General features: G+C 34.3%; 1 protein-coding gene across 1 annotated transcript in view; it reads left to right on the top strand.

Moving 5' to 3' along the window:
• LOC148944932 (zinc finger and BTB domain-containing protein 14-like) overlaps positions 1-15,803 on the top strand; it is a 51,373-nt gene extending 35,570 nt beyond the window's left edge. Inside the window, exon 5 of the mRNA XM_089099544.1 lies at positions 15,090-15,803. Coding sequence (XP_088955670.1) covers positions 15,090-15,607 — 518 coding nt within the window. The 3' untranslated portion in view covers positions 15,608-15,803. The remainder of the gene's footprint in view (positions 1-15,089) is intronic.
• The last annotated feature ends 380 nt before the right edge of the window (positions 15,804-16,183 follow it).

Here is a 16,183-nt window from a genome sequence, read left to right as displayed (position 1 = left end):
TTAAAATATCCTCTCGGACACTTGCCCGTATATCAGAACGTATATACGCTGCCAGTCACCCGTTTTGGCGAAGTTGACGATTTTTCTTGTAAAGATTATAACGTGAAATATGTAAAAGTTCCGAATTATAATCATTTAACCAAGTTTCAGTCAGTCCAATTACCTGAAAAAGAGATAAACTGGAAATTTCATTTATAAAATCTAAACTTGAATTCAATCCTTGGCAATTCAAATGGAACACATTAAATCTATCCGAAACATTACTACATACCATCTGCATTTGGTTTACGAATAAATATTTAGAATCTTCAAACTCCAACCTATAATAACCACCAGGCCCACCACTTCCATCAAAAATTTCATTATACCTACTTTCAATACTTACCTTCTTGTTATCCAGCCCCACTACGTTAATTTGTCCTGGAGGAGACTACAATCTTTCATCCAACATCAAAGCCAAATAGACAAATTTGAGTACGACTCCACAGAGGACACAATTCAATGCACTTTAAATTTAAATTTATTACATGCTGCCCAATAACAATAATAACACCAATAATGATAATGAGATAAAAAAATAACAACAGCAGAAAAAGAAATATTAAAAAAAACAACAACAACAACAATGACTCAAAAGGGTACACCTTGCATATTGGGTGCCTTCTCATACATTTACTTTTTTTACGCTGCAAACAATCAACTATGAACTATATGAACCATAAACCATGAACGCCTTCAATTTCCCGCCAAAATTTATTTTTATCACAAACTAATCACCAGCTACTTCTTAATCAATGGGAACATGCATTCGAACAATTATTTTTCCTCTTAAGCTTCACTAATTGCCGCTATGGTGGTTACGAAATGATTGATTATTCGGTGCATAATCAAGTTCAGGAATCAAATCGTCTGGTGAATATTTAGCACGTGTTTCGTTGGGGCGATTGAAAAGTAACACAGGCGGAAAAGTTTTCGAGATCCAAGCGTCTATTCCTAATTTGCGTAATTTTACCCTTTTAATCAACAAATCATTTCTTGCTTTGCGAACTTCAGCTGGGACATCATCACTGAGGTAAATATCACGGAACGACGACACTGTTTTACCTTTTAATTTCTTGGCATTTTCCAAAATATCAATTTTCGATTTTTTATCAGATACTTCAACACGAATAAATTTCTGTTGCTCACTCACTTGGGTTACCTTGAATGGTGGGACTGGAGCCATTTCGAGTCCTTCCGTAAGAATACTTTTGAAGATATCCTTCGCATTTTTTTCAGATTCACAAGAGACATTCCATACAATAATATTCTTTTCCAGTTTATCAAACTCCAGCCTGGCCAATCTCATACTCAAATTATTTGACTCTTTACTCTGAGCTATACAATCATCAGAAATTATTTTTACTTGATTCTTTAGATTCTTTGACTTGCTCAAGCTGCCTCACTCGCTCATCATTTTCAGTCAGCTGCCTTGCAAATCCCGCATGTGATATCTCCAAATTTGCCACTTTATCTTCAATTCCCTTAATCCTATTTTCTAAAGAATCTAGCTTTTTCCCATTTTCTGTTACCAAACTGATAACAGTATTTAGACTCCGCAACTGCTGAAATCGTGAATTTATTTGTAGAATCAGTGCTACTAGCAGTAACGTTGAGATCATATTCCCCCTCTCCCCTCCGAGTGTTTTCTGTATCATCACCAATATTACGAGGTTGCTTTCTTTTACGTCCCATCATTATTTCCAGACAACAAAATTAAATTTAATTATCTGCTTACCTCATTAAGGACCATTTTTTTATTCACATGGGTCCATTACGTGCAATTTGCTAAGCCAGCGTTAATTTGGGCACGGCTTTCACCCCTCTTCATAAAAAACTGCTCCAAATAATCCAAATTTCAAATAGAAAAAAACAATCCGAAGGGCCACTTAGAAAATCGTAAATCCACTCGTCATAAACACTAGGCACCCCAAGCAGAGGGTTAATCAATCAAACGCATGGTTGCAATCAATATGTTAACAGCTGGAATTATGCACATGGGAAATGTCAGGTTCAAATAAATTCCAATAACTTTCACAATATAATATAAAGTCCGTCAACTTATAATCCGTAGTTTCCGTTATATATTTAATTTGCTTTAGATGTTCACCTGATAGCAACTGGATAGCAAAAGTCAGCCAAACTGTCCTTAGTAATGTTTCAAGCTGAACAAACAGAAATGAACAATAAATCATGTGAATCTCTCTTTATTGCATATGTTTTTTTTACCAATTAATATCCTCGAAACAAAATCCTATTTGAATTGTTTCACAATCACTTGCTGAACTTTTTTTGCAACCTCATTAAGCTCAAAGTTAAAACTTGTTTGTGACCTTCCAGTTCAAAGCCTGAATGAATACTGAATGGATTTCTTTACTTTTTTTGAAAAACTTATTTTGTGGAAAAAGTTTTTTTTTAATTAATTACTTCAAATGATGATTCTGTGGAACCAACACCTAAACTATAAAACTTGGTAAAATGTGAAAATCGACAACCTGGACCATCAGTTTCGGCAACATCAATACGGGCAGCTAAAGAAAAAACCACTGCTAAAGTATCTGAAGTAATCACAATCCAAAAACGTGCCGAAAATCAAAATGAGCAGCAAAGATACGCGCGGTTAGAAGATTAACGAAAACGAGAATTAGAGCTTACAAAAAATGAAAATGAACAGCAAAGACACGTCCGGTAAGAATATAAACGAGAACGAGAATTAGAGCGTATGAAAAATGAAAATGAACAGCCGAGACACGCGTGGTTAGAAGATAAACGAGAACGATAATTAGAGCATATCAAAATTGAAAAAGAAAAGCAGAGACACGCACGGTTAGAAGATAAACGAAAACGAGAATTAGAGCGAATGAAAAATGAAAATGAACAACAAAGATACGCGCGGCTAGAAGATCAACGAAAACGAGAATTAGAGCTTACGAAAATTGAAAATGAACAGCAAAGACACTTCCGGTAAGAATATAAACGAGAACGAGAATTAGAGCGTATGAAAAATGAAAATGAACAGCCGAGACACGCGTGGTTAGAAGATAAACGAGAACGATAATTAGAGCATATCCAAATTGAAAAAGAAAAGCAGAGACACGCGCGGTTAGAAGATAAACGAAAACGAGAATTAGAGTGTATGAAAAATGAAAATGAACAGCAAAGAGACACGCGGTGATAAGATAAACGAAAACGAGAATTAGAGCATATCAAAAATTAAAAAGAGGAGCAAAGATACTTTTGGATAGAAGAACATCGAGGTCGTAATCTTTGTTACCAACAACGTGTGGCACAAAACCAAGTAGATACGTACAAAGATGCCATAAACTCATTAAATGTAACATATAAATCTTTGGGACCCTTCAATGTTGCTTGTATTCATTGTGGAGCCCTCCATTTTTTGGAGGAAAGAGTAGGAAACAAACGTAATTCGTTTGGAAATTGCTGCTTGCATGGTCGAATTGCAATGTCACCACCTCAATTTCCAAAAGAATTGGCTTGCCTTTTTTAGGACGTCACTTGCTCTCTCAAGAGTTAGATAAACGTATTCGAAACTTGAACTCGTGATTTGCTCTAGCTTCATTCAATATAAGCGATGATCGAACCACAAATAGTCGGTATATATTTAGCTTTAAAGTAGCTGGACAAATTTATCACAAACTCAATTTAAAGGCACATCCGTCACAAACTACTGAAGGTGAAATTGAGCCACCTTCATATGGCCATATTTACTTTTTAGATCTCAATGAAGCTGTTGAGGGACGCCTCGCACATCCTTTAAATTATGGGATCTATCATAATCTAATGAATCTCTTGGAATAAATATTGAGAGATTCAAACAACTATGCCAAAAGTTACGAAAAAATGCCAGAAGTGGAGGATAATTCAAATAAACTTTCTGCTTCATTCGGACAACCGCCTCCAAACGTTAAGCTCATTTTTACTTTGCCAGATAGTGTAGATTATAGACGGTTTAACCCTTCAGCATGTAATGAAGTATAAACTGTTCTTACTCTTAATGCTGACCATAGTTTTCCACCATATGAAATAGTTGTAAAACAACATGGCAAAAATCTTGTCATTTAAAAAAAATACCGACCATCGTGTTGAGCCCTTTACCTATCCAGTGTTTTATCCAGCGGGAACTTCAGGATGGTCATGGGGTATGTTACTTCAAACACCTAATGTAAGTCGTCCACATATGACACGGCTTGAGTTAGCAAGGAATCGTATCGCTTTCGGACCTGAACCAGTGAAAAGCCTTTCTGTGCAAGCTGTAACACCCGATCTGCGTAGGATTGGTTTTAATGCTTTGCATTTTGGTGGAAGACTCCTCCAATAGTACCTCAATGATATCGCTATTCCTGTTGAGCGTGATCGTATTGATTGAATAAAATTTAACCAGATGAAAACTACGCAGGTTTACGTGACTTCTTAGCATCGAAAAAGGATGCATTCATTGTTGAAAAAGCTATACTGCCGTTATCATTCTTCGGATCAACACGCTACGTTGCTGGACATTTTGAAGACGCCCCTTGTGTTGTTCGTCGCCCTGGACCCCCAGATTTCTTTATAACTTTGACTTGCAATCCTGATTGGCCTGAATTTAGAAAAGCAAGTATTAAACTTAATGATAACTCTATTATAGAACAGTCCCCAGTCCCCTTATAGATTGTCCCGATTTCATTACTCGAATTGCTAAACTGAAATTTAACGATATAATCAATGATATTGAAAAGTATCATATATTAAGAAAGGTGGCAGCATATGTGTATACGTTTTAATTTTTAAAACGTGGACTACCACACATGCATTTGCTATTGATCATGAGTCCTCAGGATCGAATCCATAATCCAGTGGAATTTGATGATCTTATTTCAGCTGAAGTTCCAAATTCCAATCATCTATTATTAAGAGAATTAGTCTTAAAGGGGATGATTCATAATCCCTGCGAGAATTTAAATCCGAATGCGAGTTGCATAATTAATAAAAATGGAAAATTCCGGTGCCGCTTCGGTTTTACAAAGCAATACAATTCAGTCAGATCTCTAGCGGATGCTGAAAAACCCAAGTATTGACGTCGTTATGATCCAAAATTAGACGAAATGAATAGAGAATTTTCACATGACCGTGCTGTTTATCGAAAAGATTCTGATAATTACCGAATTATTCGTGATAATCGTCATGTCGTCACACATAATCCTCATGTGCTTAAAAAATAACCAGTGCCACATAAAGTTCAAATATGTACGAAATATAGGTCTTGGGAAGTGTCTATATAAATACATCTACAAGGGACATGATTGTGCTTCAATAAAGATTGTCAAAAATAAATTGTGCATGGTTTACAATGAAGCAGAAACCTATGTAGAAGGACGCTGCATTGCACCAACTGAAGCAGGCTGGCTACTATTTAGTTACGATATTCAGAAAAAGAGCCATGTTGTGCAACGTTTAAATGTTCATTTGCCAGGACGTTATATAATGAAAAACATCAGCCAAGCCCAAGAAGATTTGGTAGATATTGTACAACAAGGCTCAATGTTGGAAGCGTATTTTTGACACAACAAGGCGTTAAAGCAAATGAAAAAGAAAGAATTTCTCTTTTATTGGGAAATGCCCGAACACTTAAATGAAATGGCAATACCACCACCTGGGAACAAAGAATCCGTGGCTCATGGTCTTGAATTCGACGATAAACAGTGGTTCGACGCCCTAGAAGAATCGGCATTGTCCAAAATGCCTTCTGTAGTGCGAATGCTCTTCACACAGATTATTGTTTTTGGTATTCCTGCAGATCCAAAAGCTCTTAGGGAAAGATTCAAAAATCAGTTGGCAAATGATTTCATTTTGCCTGCAATACGAAATGATTTATCTAAAGATGTTGCAATAAAGCGTGCTTATCGTATTATTGCATAGAAGTTAAATACGATGTAGTAGGTCGAAATGTTAGTTTTTGGGTGGAACGATACGGCATGGACAGCATTGGGACCTATGAAAATGACCAAAGCTTGGAATTTCCAAGTTCTAGTGAGTCAGCTGTTACTGGAGATAGTATATATCGGCTTCTGCAAGGAAAACAGTTTGATATTGTTGACAATATTTTACTGGCTGTCAATGATCCTAATTATTTTAGGGAAAAATGCTTTTTCATAGATGAACCTGGTGATGCCGGTAAAACATTTGTTTACAATACCTTGTATCACATGCTGTGTGGAGAACATTACAAAGTACAATGTATGGCTTATACAGGAATAGCAGCAACTTTATTGTCATTTGGACTAACAACACACAAACCCTTTGGCTTGAAAGTTTCACTTTCCTCAGATTCTGTTTCCTGTATAAGACCCGGTTCAAGCAGAGGCTTAGAATTAGCTCAAGTAGATGTTTTTCTACTTGACGAAGCACCCAAGCTTCCCAAGTAAGGCTTACAAAATATGTATAAGTTGTTGTGGTCCATTGCAAATCCAAACATACCATTTGGTGGGAAAGTTTTAGTTGCTGGAGGTGATTTCCGACAGTATTTACCAGCTCAACCCTGAAGCAACCGCAGTGAAAAACTCGATTCATCAATAAAAAAAAGTCATCTTTGGAAAAATTTCGAACATATTTCCTTTGAGAAAAATATGCGGGTCGATCCTGAACAGGAAGCATTTGCAAAGTACATCCTCGACCAGGGAAATGGAAATCTTCTTAAAAATGAACTTAATGAAATTGAATTAGCGGAAGATATAATTTCCGGTGGCAATTTAATTGAGGAAGTATTTGGTTAATGTTTGTCTAAACAAAGTTTCGTTTCGATGACGGAGTTATTTTAGCTTCAGTCAACAAAGAAGATAGTAAAATAAATGCGAAAATTGTCGATCGCCTCTCAGGAGAATACGAATCGTATAAAAATTATGATTCTGTAAAAGATAAAGAAAAAGGAGGAATTGAGTTTACTCCAGAATTCCTCATTTGAATTGAAACAGCAGATTTACCACCACTTGGCTTAAAAATAAAGAAAAATACGATAGTTATGCTTTTGTGTAACTCAGATATTTCATAAGGTATGTGTAATGGGACCTGTCTTATTGCTACTGAATTATGTAAAAACATAATTAAGGTGAATATAATTACTGGGGGGAAATCAGGAAAAGAAGTCCCCGTATCCCGAGTTACAGTGGACTCTAGTAAAAGTCAACTTGGATGCACTGTTCAATGACCAATTTTTCAATTTGACCCGCATTTGCCATGACTATACATAAGTCGCAAGGGCAAACTTTTGAATTTGTTGGGGCCGACCTTAGTACTCCAGTTTTTAATCATGGAATGTTATACAATATTTTCTCGTGTGAAAAGACAACGTAGCTTAAAAGTTCTGCTACCACCTGAAAATTAACAAAGAACATATAACGAAGTGTGGAAGGAGCCCTGACAACTATCAACAAAAATTCCTACTGTTAGTGATATTTCTTTTTTGATCATCAGTGCCTAACATACCTTTGTTTAAAAAAAAAAAAAAATGACGTCATGTGATAAGAAGTGAAATTTGACAACCTGGACCATCGATTGCGACAACACCAATACGGACAGCTAAAGCAAAGGCCATTGTTAAATTTTCTGAAGTAATCAAAATCCAAAAACGTATCGAAAATGAAGAGCAAAGACACGGGTGGTTAGAAGATATGCGAAAACGAAAATTAGAACGTGTTAAAAATGAAAATGAAGGGTCAAGACAAACGCGGTTAGAAGACATACGACACCGAACAAGTGAGAGAGCAAGAAATGAAAATGAAGAGTAGCGAGTCAGTGAAAATCAACCTGGACAGCGAGAATCAAAACGTGTCAAAATTGAAAATGATAGCGATGATGAGTGGGATTGGGATTTTGACATAGACAAGGTCATCAATGCCTACCATACCTTTGTTAAAAGAGGAGAGGTTCGGCTATATGTATTTCATAATGACGAAAGATTAGCCGATGTGTAAAGAACCAAACAAATTGAAAATGACAGCGATGATGATTGTGTTTTGGATTTTGACATGGGTAAGGTCATCAATGGCAACCATACCTTTCAAAATCAAAAATATGGACTGCATAAATCCCTTGAAATAAAAAGAATTTTTTGTCCCACCACCTGAACAATTAAAAGAAACAAAGGTTCGGCGATATGTCTTTCACAATGACAAAAGACAAGCCAAGGTAAAAAAAAGAATTTTTTGTTCCACCACCTGAACAATTAAAAGAAATAAAGGTGCGTCAATACCTTCCATACCTTGTAAAATCAACAAAAAGATGTCTTAAATTAATACATAGTTGCATGTATAAATATATATATATATATATATATATATATATATATATATATATATATATATATATATATATATATATATATATATATATATATATATATATATATATATATATATATATATATATATATATATATATATATATATATTTGTTTATTTGTTATTCCTTTGTTTTAAGTCACGAGGTGTCAAATAAGCAATAACAACTGAGCTAATAAAGTCTGCTGCGAATTCAATTCTTCTCTCCTGTTAATGAATCAATTAATCATCTTTTTTCCGAATTTATTTTCCGTTGGAACTTTTTTATTCTCCTTGTTGCTTCTCTTCTAACTGCAGATTTCATTTACGATTCGATGTATTCGTTGTGATACTGGTTGTCAAACGTCTTCTAACCGCAGATCTCGATTGCGCTTCATTTTCGTGCATTAGTACCTCAGACTTTGTTTTATGCCCTTTACTTTAGCTATTTTGATTCATTCAGAATCCTGTGCTCTAATACCTATGCCCTCTGAAATATCTAAATAGGCATAATCGTCCTTTTATTCTTTAATTTCAAGCAATAGGATGTCAAATAAGCAATTTCAGTTGAATTTAGAAATTCTTTCGTGAATTCAATTGTTCCTTCCTGCTTAACATGTTCCTTGTTGAAACGTAATTTTCTGGAATATTTAACCCTACAATATCATAATTACTGTGTCATTCTATATTCATAAGTCATATTCCCGTTTGCTATTCAATGTGTTTTCTCTGTTTCTTTTTTCATGCACTTATCTATATCCTTTTTTTTCAGCTCATAAAATGCCAGGGTACCAATCCTCAGCTTGGGAATATGGGACCTGGGGATCAAACCTAGTTGTTTCTACACACTACTAATACTACTATTACTACTGACACCTCATAGTAGCAACAAGCCTTTTGAGGCCAACACAGCTACGCACTCCTCCTTTCCCAAGCTATTCAAAGTCTTCCTCTTAACCCCCTCCCAGGAAGCTTTCATTATTTTCCTCAACTGTTTCTTTACGACATCCTCCCTTTCCTAACCAAGCGTAAAACTACCACAAACACAATTAGTAAATAAATGAAACTCAAAACGACCAAAAATTATAATAAATAACAGAGTCAAACTCAAAACAAGCAAAAATTAACACGAAGATTGCTGGCAACTCCTATATACGACCTATATAGATATATATTCCTATATAGATATATATATATATATAGATATATAGATATATATAGATATAGATATATATATAGATATATAGGCCTATATAGATATATAGAGCTATATATTCTGACCTATATAGATCGTGTTTTTTGACAGAAAATCCCAGGATACTAATTTTCCCGAAAAAACATGGAGCCGTTTTTGATAAAAAATTAATCCACAATTAATGCTCGTTTATAAAGATAATATATGTAGTGCCGTTTCCCAGCACGTGGAAGGCTTCTGATATGGATTTAATTGTCGCTTGTCTTCTAACCGCAGACGATTTGAGTCCCTTTTTTGATGTCTTGACGTCACCAAAGGTTTGATACAGCCACCCTGGGAAAAATACGAATTTTTTCTTAAAGCTGTTACCTATTTAGTTCGTTTTTGTGGCCAGAAATGTCAATTTACCAGTCATAGAAAGAAACACAAACTATGTAGCCGACTTTGAGGCCGGGCCCCAAAGTGGATACGTGACAGGCTTGTATATATTGATTCTTATTGTCACTTATCTTGTAACCACAGACAATATGAGCCTCTTCTTGTTGTCATGGTGTCACCATAGGCTCGATACAACCACCATGGGAAAATATACAAATCCTTTCTTAAGCTGTGACCTTTTTAGATCGTTTTATTGGCCAGATATGTCAATATGACAGTTAAGAAAAAAAATGTAGCCGATTTTGAAGCCGGGCCCAGCACTCGGTATGTTGTTTTTCTTTCCTCGGGAAAGCGGAGGGCTTCCCAGGGAACACATAGAACATTGACGGGTTCCAACTACTTGTAATAAACAGTTGCATAGCCATTACAATTCCTTTATCCAACATATATACGCAGCTTTGTGGAAAAATAATATAATTGAATACGTCGTGGCAGTATGGTGGATGAAAATGTATCTCTTGATCAGCGGTTTGAGGGTTCAATCCCGCCTGTGGCAAGGAATGAATTATTTTTTAGTTTCTTCTTTATATGTTGTCTATCAGCTACGGTATCGCTTGTTCTTTTATTGTTAACTGAACATTTCTTCATATCTGCTATCCAAACCCACTAATCATCCGAATCACTTTGAAAAGCAGCTTTGCGAGGGTCTAAGATTTTGTTTTTTCTCTTTCAAGGTTTTTGAACTGTTGTAATCCCTTGTTAGGTCTAGGTTGTTCATTTGTTCTCTAGGCATTATAATAATAATAATAATAATTTATTTTTGACCCACTAACAATTATAAAAAAGTGGAGTAACAAAAGAAAAAAAAAGTAAATACATACAAAAACAAAACACATGCAAAACAATATCATTATAAAAACTACAAATACAAATCAAAACAATCGCACAAGAGGATGAAAAGGACCCAATCTCTTGCAAGCCTCATCTTTTAACTTGGGAGTCCAACTTGTTATATGACGTCAATATATCAGTTGCATTAAACATTCGAATAATCTTACGGTTTCTATACCAACGAGGCAAATACAAAAGATATTTACAATAACGGAAATACAAAAATCTAATATCCTGCATATCATTAGTATTAAAAAAATGGGCGCAAACCTGATAGAAAAAGAATGGAATGGTCGTAATATGTAGAATAGAGTTTAGCCAATGCCTTACGAGAATGTCGGCCGCGATTTGGGATAACTTTAGCATGACCTGCTTTAAGCTTATTCTTAATATCTGTAAGTGCACTAGCACGGATAGCTGAAATCGAAGAGCAGATACTAATCCCGAGCCAGCGCAACGCAGGAGCCAACTTAACTGAAAAAGAGCTACAGCTAAAATCACTACTTGGGTTTTTAGCATTGAAAACTAAATATTCACATTTTTCAGCATTAAGCATGAAGCCAATTTTTTCCTAAAGCTTAGAAACAAACTGGGTAGACTTAGCTAGGGTGAATTTTGAATGGCTAATAAGTAATAAATCATCTGCATAAGCAATATAAGATAAATTAGTTAGACCCGTAAAACACGACGGAAAAATACGAGCAAGCACAGGGTATAAACAAGCATTAAAAAGGTATGGTGACAGAACCCCTCCCTGCCTAAGTCCAGACCGAATTGGAATATTACCAAAAAAAGATCTCTCCTGACCGAAGTCGAACATATGAATTTGCATACCAAAAACGAAGGACACATATACCAGATGAATTCACTCCAAGGTGGGTAAGAGAATACCATAGTTGGCTGTGACAAACCGAATCAAAAGCTTTTGAAATATATAACGCACATAAATGAACTTCAGATCCATCTTTTTGTGCTTGAATAAAAAAAGAAGTAATAATTCGATGCGCATGTTGGCATCCAATATTTGGTTTAAACCCAAATTGATTGGACACATAATCAACATTTGGAAGAATTTCAGGAAGCAGGTCATATTCAAAAACTTTGCTCAGCGAACAGGCTACCGTAATAGGTCTACATGATGCGCAATTAGTCGGATCTGTCCCTCGTTTAAGAATCGAAGTGACACTCCAGCACAAAAGAGAATCAGGGACAAAATACGTGCATAGACAAATTTGAAATAATAACTGCAAATGATAGATCAATTTTTTAAAATCAATATGAAGGTGAAAAGCACTAATACCATCAATATAACATGATTTAGATTTTAAATTCTTAACACAACGAATCACACGGTCAGCAGAAACGGGAGGTACATGGCCTTGGTAGTATGAAACTACTTAGAATGGCTTTTGTAAACAGACTAATTACACTTAGTATTTTGTATTGAGAAATTTTCCTTTTGTAATGTTTCATTTGTCATAAATATAATTCCGTTAATTCAATTTCATTAAGTTTATTTTGTTTTGTTGAAAACTGTAAGCTTACTGGTGTTTATTCTGTCGTATTTGTCTTTTATGCTATAAGTGGATTTAACCTAATAGAAAATAAAACTTCTTTTAAAATTTTCAGGTATTTCTCTAGGTATTTCTCTAGTTGATGAGACACCAAAAATATTTTTGCAGTTTACATAATGGCTTTAGAGATTTGAAACTGAGAACTAAGATAAAATGACATTTTTCCCTTCCTCTTATGCTATGAGCGGATTTACCCTAATAGAAAATAAAATTTCTTTAAAATTTTCTGGCACTTCTCCAGTTTCAATTAAAAATTTTTATTTTTGATTAGACACCTCAAATATTTTTGCAGTTTACGTAATAGCTTTAGAGATTGGGAACTGAAAACTAAGATAAAATTACTTTGATCTTCGCTTTTTTTTACTTGTTTTAATTCTTGCTGGAGATTATTTTCGAACCGGATATTTCTTTGCTATTCACATGTTTTTGACTCTGTAATTTTCACTGACGCAAGTATTCTGACTGTGTCTTCATTTTCGTTTCTCATTACTTTAGACTTTTTTCAGTGCCCTTTGCCTTAGCATCTTGGATGGGCCCGATCCAGTCTGATCGGATTGGTTTTGTCACGTTTGATGCTCTAGGTTCTTCATTTGCCTCTAGGCATTATAATTACTCTCTCTATTTGCTCTACTTACTCTAGGCGTTATGAAACTACTTAAAACGCCTTTCATAAATAGAGTAATTACACTTGGTATTTTATACTTAGCTATGTTCCTTTTGTAATGTCCTTTTCGTTATAAATATAAAACCGATACGTTCACTCTTGGGGGGGGGGGTATAATTTATTCTATTGAAATGTACTCATTTATAAGACATCAGTGATATGATTCATCTTGTCAATCATTTGTTTCTTGTGTAATTTTGCCTGCATCATAGACACTGAAAACGATACAACCACTACTGAGGCAAATATGACGTATGTATGCTTCTCGACTTTATTCATAGATATGATGTCACTTACATAAATATTGTTTTCCAAAATTGAGGCTTTTAATGAATTTTCTCAAACTTCTGACCTATCTAGAGTGTTTTTCTAAGCCAGAATATATCAGGATATAAATTTGTCCAAAAAAATATGGAGTCGTTTGCAAGAAAAAATAAATACATACACTATTATTGCTCACTTTACAGAGAAACACGTTTTGTGCAATCAAGCAGTTTAAATCAGTACCAAAGAGTGCATACTGATTAGAAACCACGTAAACCTGATAATATGCTAGAGAGCATTTTCGTTTAACTCAACATCATCTTACAATCCATTCTAGGAAAAAGCCTGCTAGTTTGTAGTTCACAATAAAACTTGCTCCAGAATGGTGATTTTCGCAGGCAGTAGAATACTCAATGAACAATTAAAGCTATTCCTTGCAAATAAAACATAATTAATTCATGCAAGTTTGTTTTGGTAGGTGAATAAAACTTTCAGAAATAGATTTGCAACCTAGTATCGGTAAGACCCCCTCTCTATCTCAAATGCCTATTCTTTAAAATGTGAAAAATTAATTGAAAAGATCTCCGAGCTTCCCCTTCCCTCATCAACAGCCAAATGTTAAAACCGTTAAAACTCAACCTTGGAACCTTAAAGATTAATAATTGATAATCTCCTACCAATTTGTCCAGAGTATTTGGTCATAAAATTGCCCATAAGTTAACACGACCCCCACATGATAGTAAGACAGCTAATCCTACTAATACTATCATTGCTAGCCTAAGACTGACGGTATCGATACAAGATAATGAAGTACATAGGATGATGCTATTATATACCAATAACATCTACTTATATGTATTATCTACTACATATTCTAATATTAATCACGTATTCTGACTGCTGGTCGGGTGATCGGTTTTTATTTGTATACATAATAAATCCAGTTCCAACGGCTTACAGGCTTTAAAAAATAACGTTTTCGGTGGCTGACCGGTTGATCAGTTATTATTTTATACATGTAATATGATGAAGTTCCAACTCTATCCAAGTATTTATGAGGCTTGAAAATTATTTGTCCCGACTGCAGATCGGTCATTATTTCTATGTGTGGTATAATCAAGTTTAAACTACTTCCAATAAGTTACATGCTTTAAAAATCACGTGTTCTGACTGCTGATATATATATATATGTATATATATATATATATATATATATATATATATATATATATATATATATATATATATATATATATATATATATATATATATAAATATATATATATATATAATATATATATATATATATATATATATATATATATATATATATATATATATATATATATATATATATATATATATATATATATATATATATATATATATAAAAAAAAAAAAAATATATATATATATATATATATATATATATATATATATATATATATATATATTGAAATTCCAATCATACCCAAGTATTTACGAGATTTAAAAATCAGTCAGGGCAGTCCCGACTGCTGATTGGTTTTTATTTCTATATGTGATATAATCAAGTTTCAACTGCTTCCAATAAGTAACTTGGTTTAAAAATTACGTTTTCTGACGGCTGGTTGCATTTTCTCTGTTCCCACTTTTGATTGGCTGATGAGTTGTTTTCATGTATTTAATATAATCAAGTTCCAACTGCTTTCTACAGTCTTGACATCAGAAATTGTTTTTCCGTTGATCTCTTAAACCTTTTTTTTTCATGCCCTTTATTTATTTTATTGTAGGAGTTATTGATACATCATCAAGTAATACCCTTGCACTTACAGAAGCTTCAAATTCTAATATTGGCTTGCTTAGAAAAAAGTACAGAAAAGACAATGAGTGCAATATGTGCGATAAAAGATTTCTCTCCCATTCAGCATTGGAAATACATCAAAGAGTTCACACAGGAGAAAAACCGTTTAAATGTGATTTGTGCAAAAAGTGTTTTTCTACATCAAACACTTTGAAACTGCACCAAAGAGTGCACACAGGCGAGAAACCGTTTAGATGTGATTTATGTGGGAAGAGATTTTGTTATTCAAGTTCTTTGATTGAGCATCAAAGAGTTCATACACGTGAGAAACCGTATAAATGTGATGTGTGCAAAAAGTGTTTTTCTCAATCAAGCAATTTGAAAGTGCACCAAAGAGTGCATACGGGCGAGAAACCGTTTAGGTGTGATTTATGTAAGAAGAGTTTTTCTCAGCTAATAAATATGAATAAACATCGAATATTACATACAGGGGAAAAACTGTTTTAATATGATGTATGCAATAAGAGCTTTTCTCGATCACACCACTTTAATGAACATCAAAGAGTGGATACAGGTGAAAAAAACTGTACAAGTGTGACCTCTGTGAGAGAGAATTTTCATTTAGATAGACCCTGAACTGTCGTGTAACAACCCATTCTAAGAAAAAGTATGGTAGTGTATAGTGTTCAATAAAAATCTTTTACAGAACAATAACTTTTGTTAACAGTCTTATAAAAACTTATCATGCCAAGGAGAGGTATGAAAAAGATGTTTGAACCCACCATATTAAAAAATAAGACATGTTTTTTTATTCATCTTTCTTTTTATCTTTCTCTCTTTTTCTCTGTCTTTCTCTCACTCTATATTCTCTTCTCCTTATTATTCTAATTATTTCCTATATTCATCCTTTTTTATCGGCTGTTTCGAAAAGGTGTTCTATTTATTTGTACTAGAATATCTAATTTAGGGTCATGGCCAAATACTACTACTACTACAAACGACTCACCGCATCACCAAGCCGCCTGAGGCCAACACAGCTGCGCACGCCCCTCCTCATCCCAGTCTATTTAAATCCTCCCTTTT

Source organism: Artemia sp. Qi Xiang Cuo, chromosome 13 (assembly GCF_049724085.1).
Source record: "Artemia sp. Qi Xiang Cuo chromosome 13, ASM4972408v1, whole genome shotgun sequence".
Taxonomy (NCBI): Eukaryota; Metazoa; Arthropoda; class Branchiopoda; order Anostraca; family Artemiidae; genus Artemia; species Artemia sp. Qi Xiang Cuo.
The sequence above is the reverse complement of the archived record's forward strand: the minus strand, read 5'-3'. Positions and strand labels throughout refer to the sequence as shown.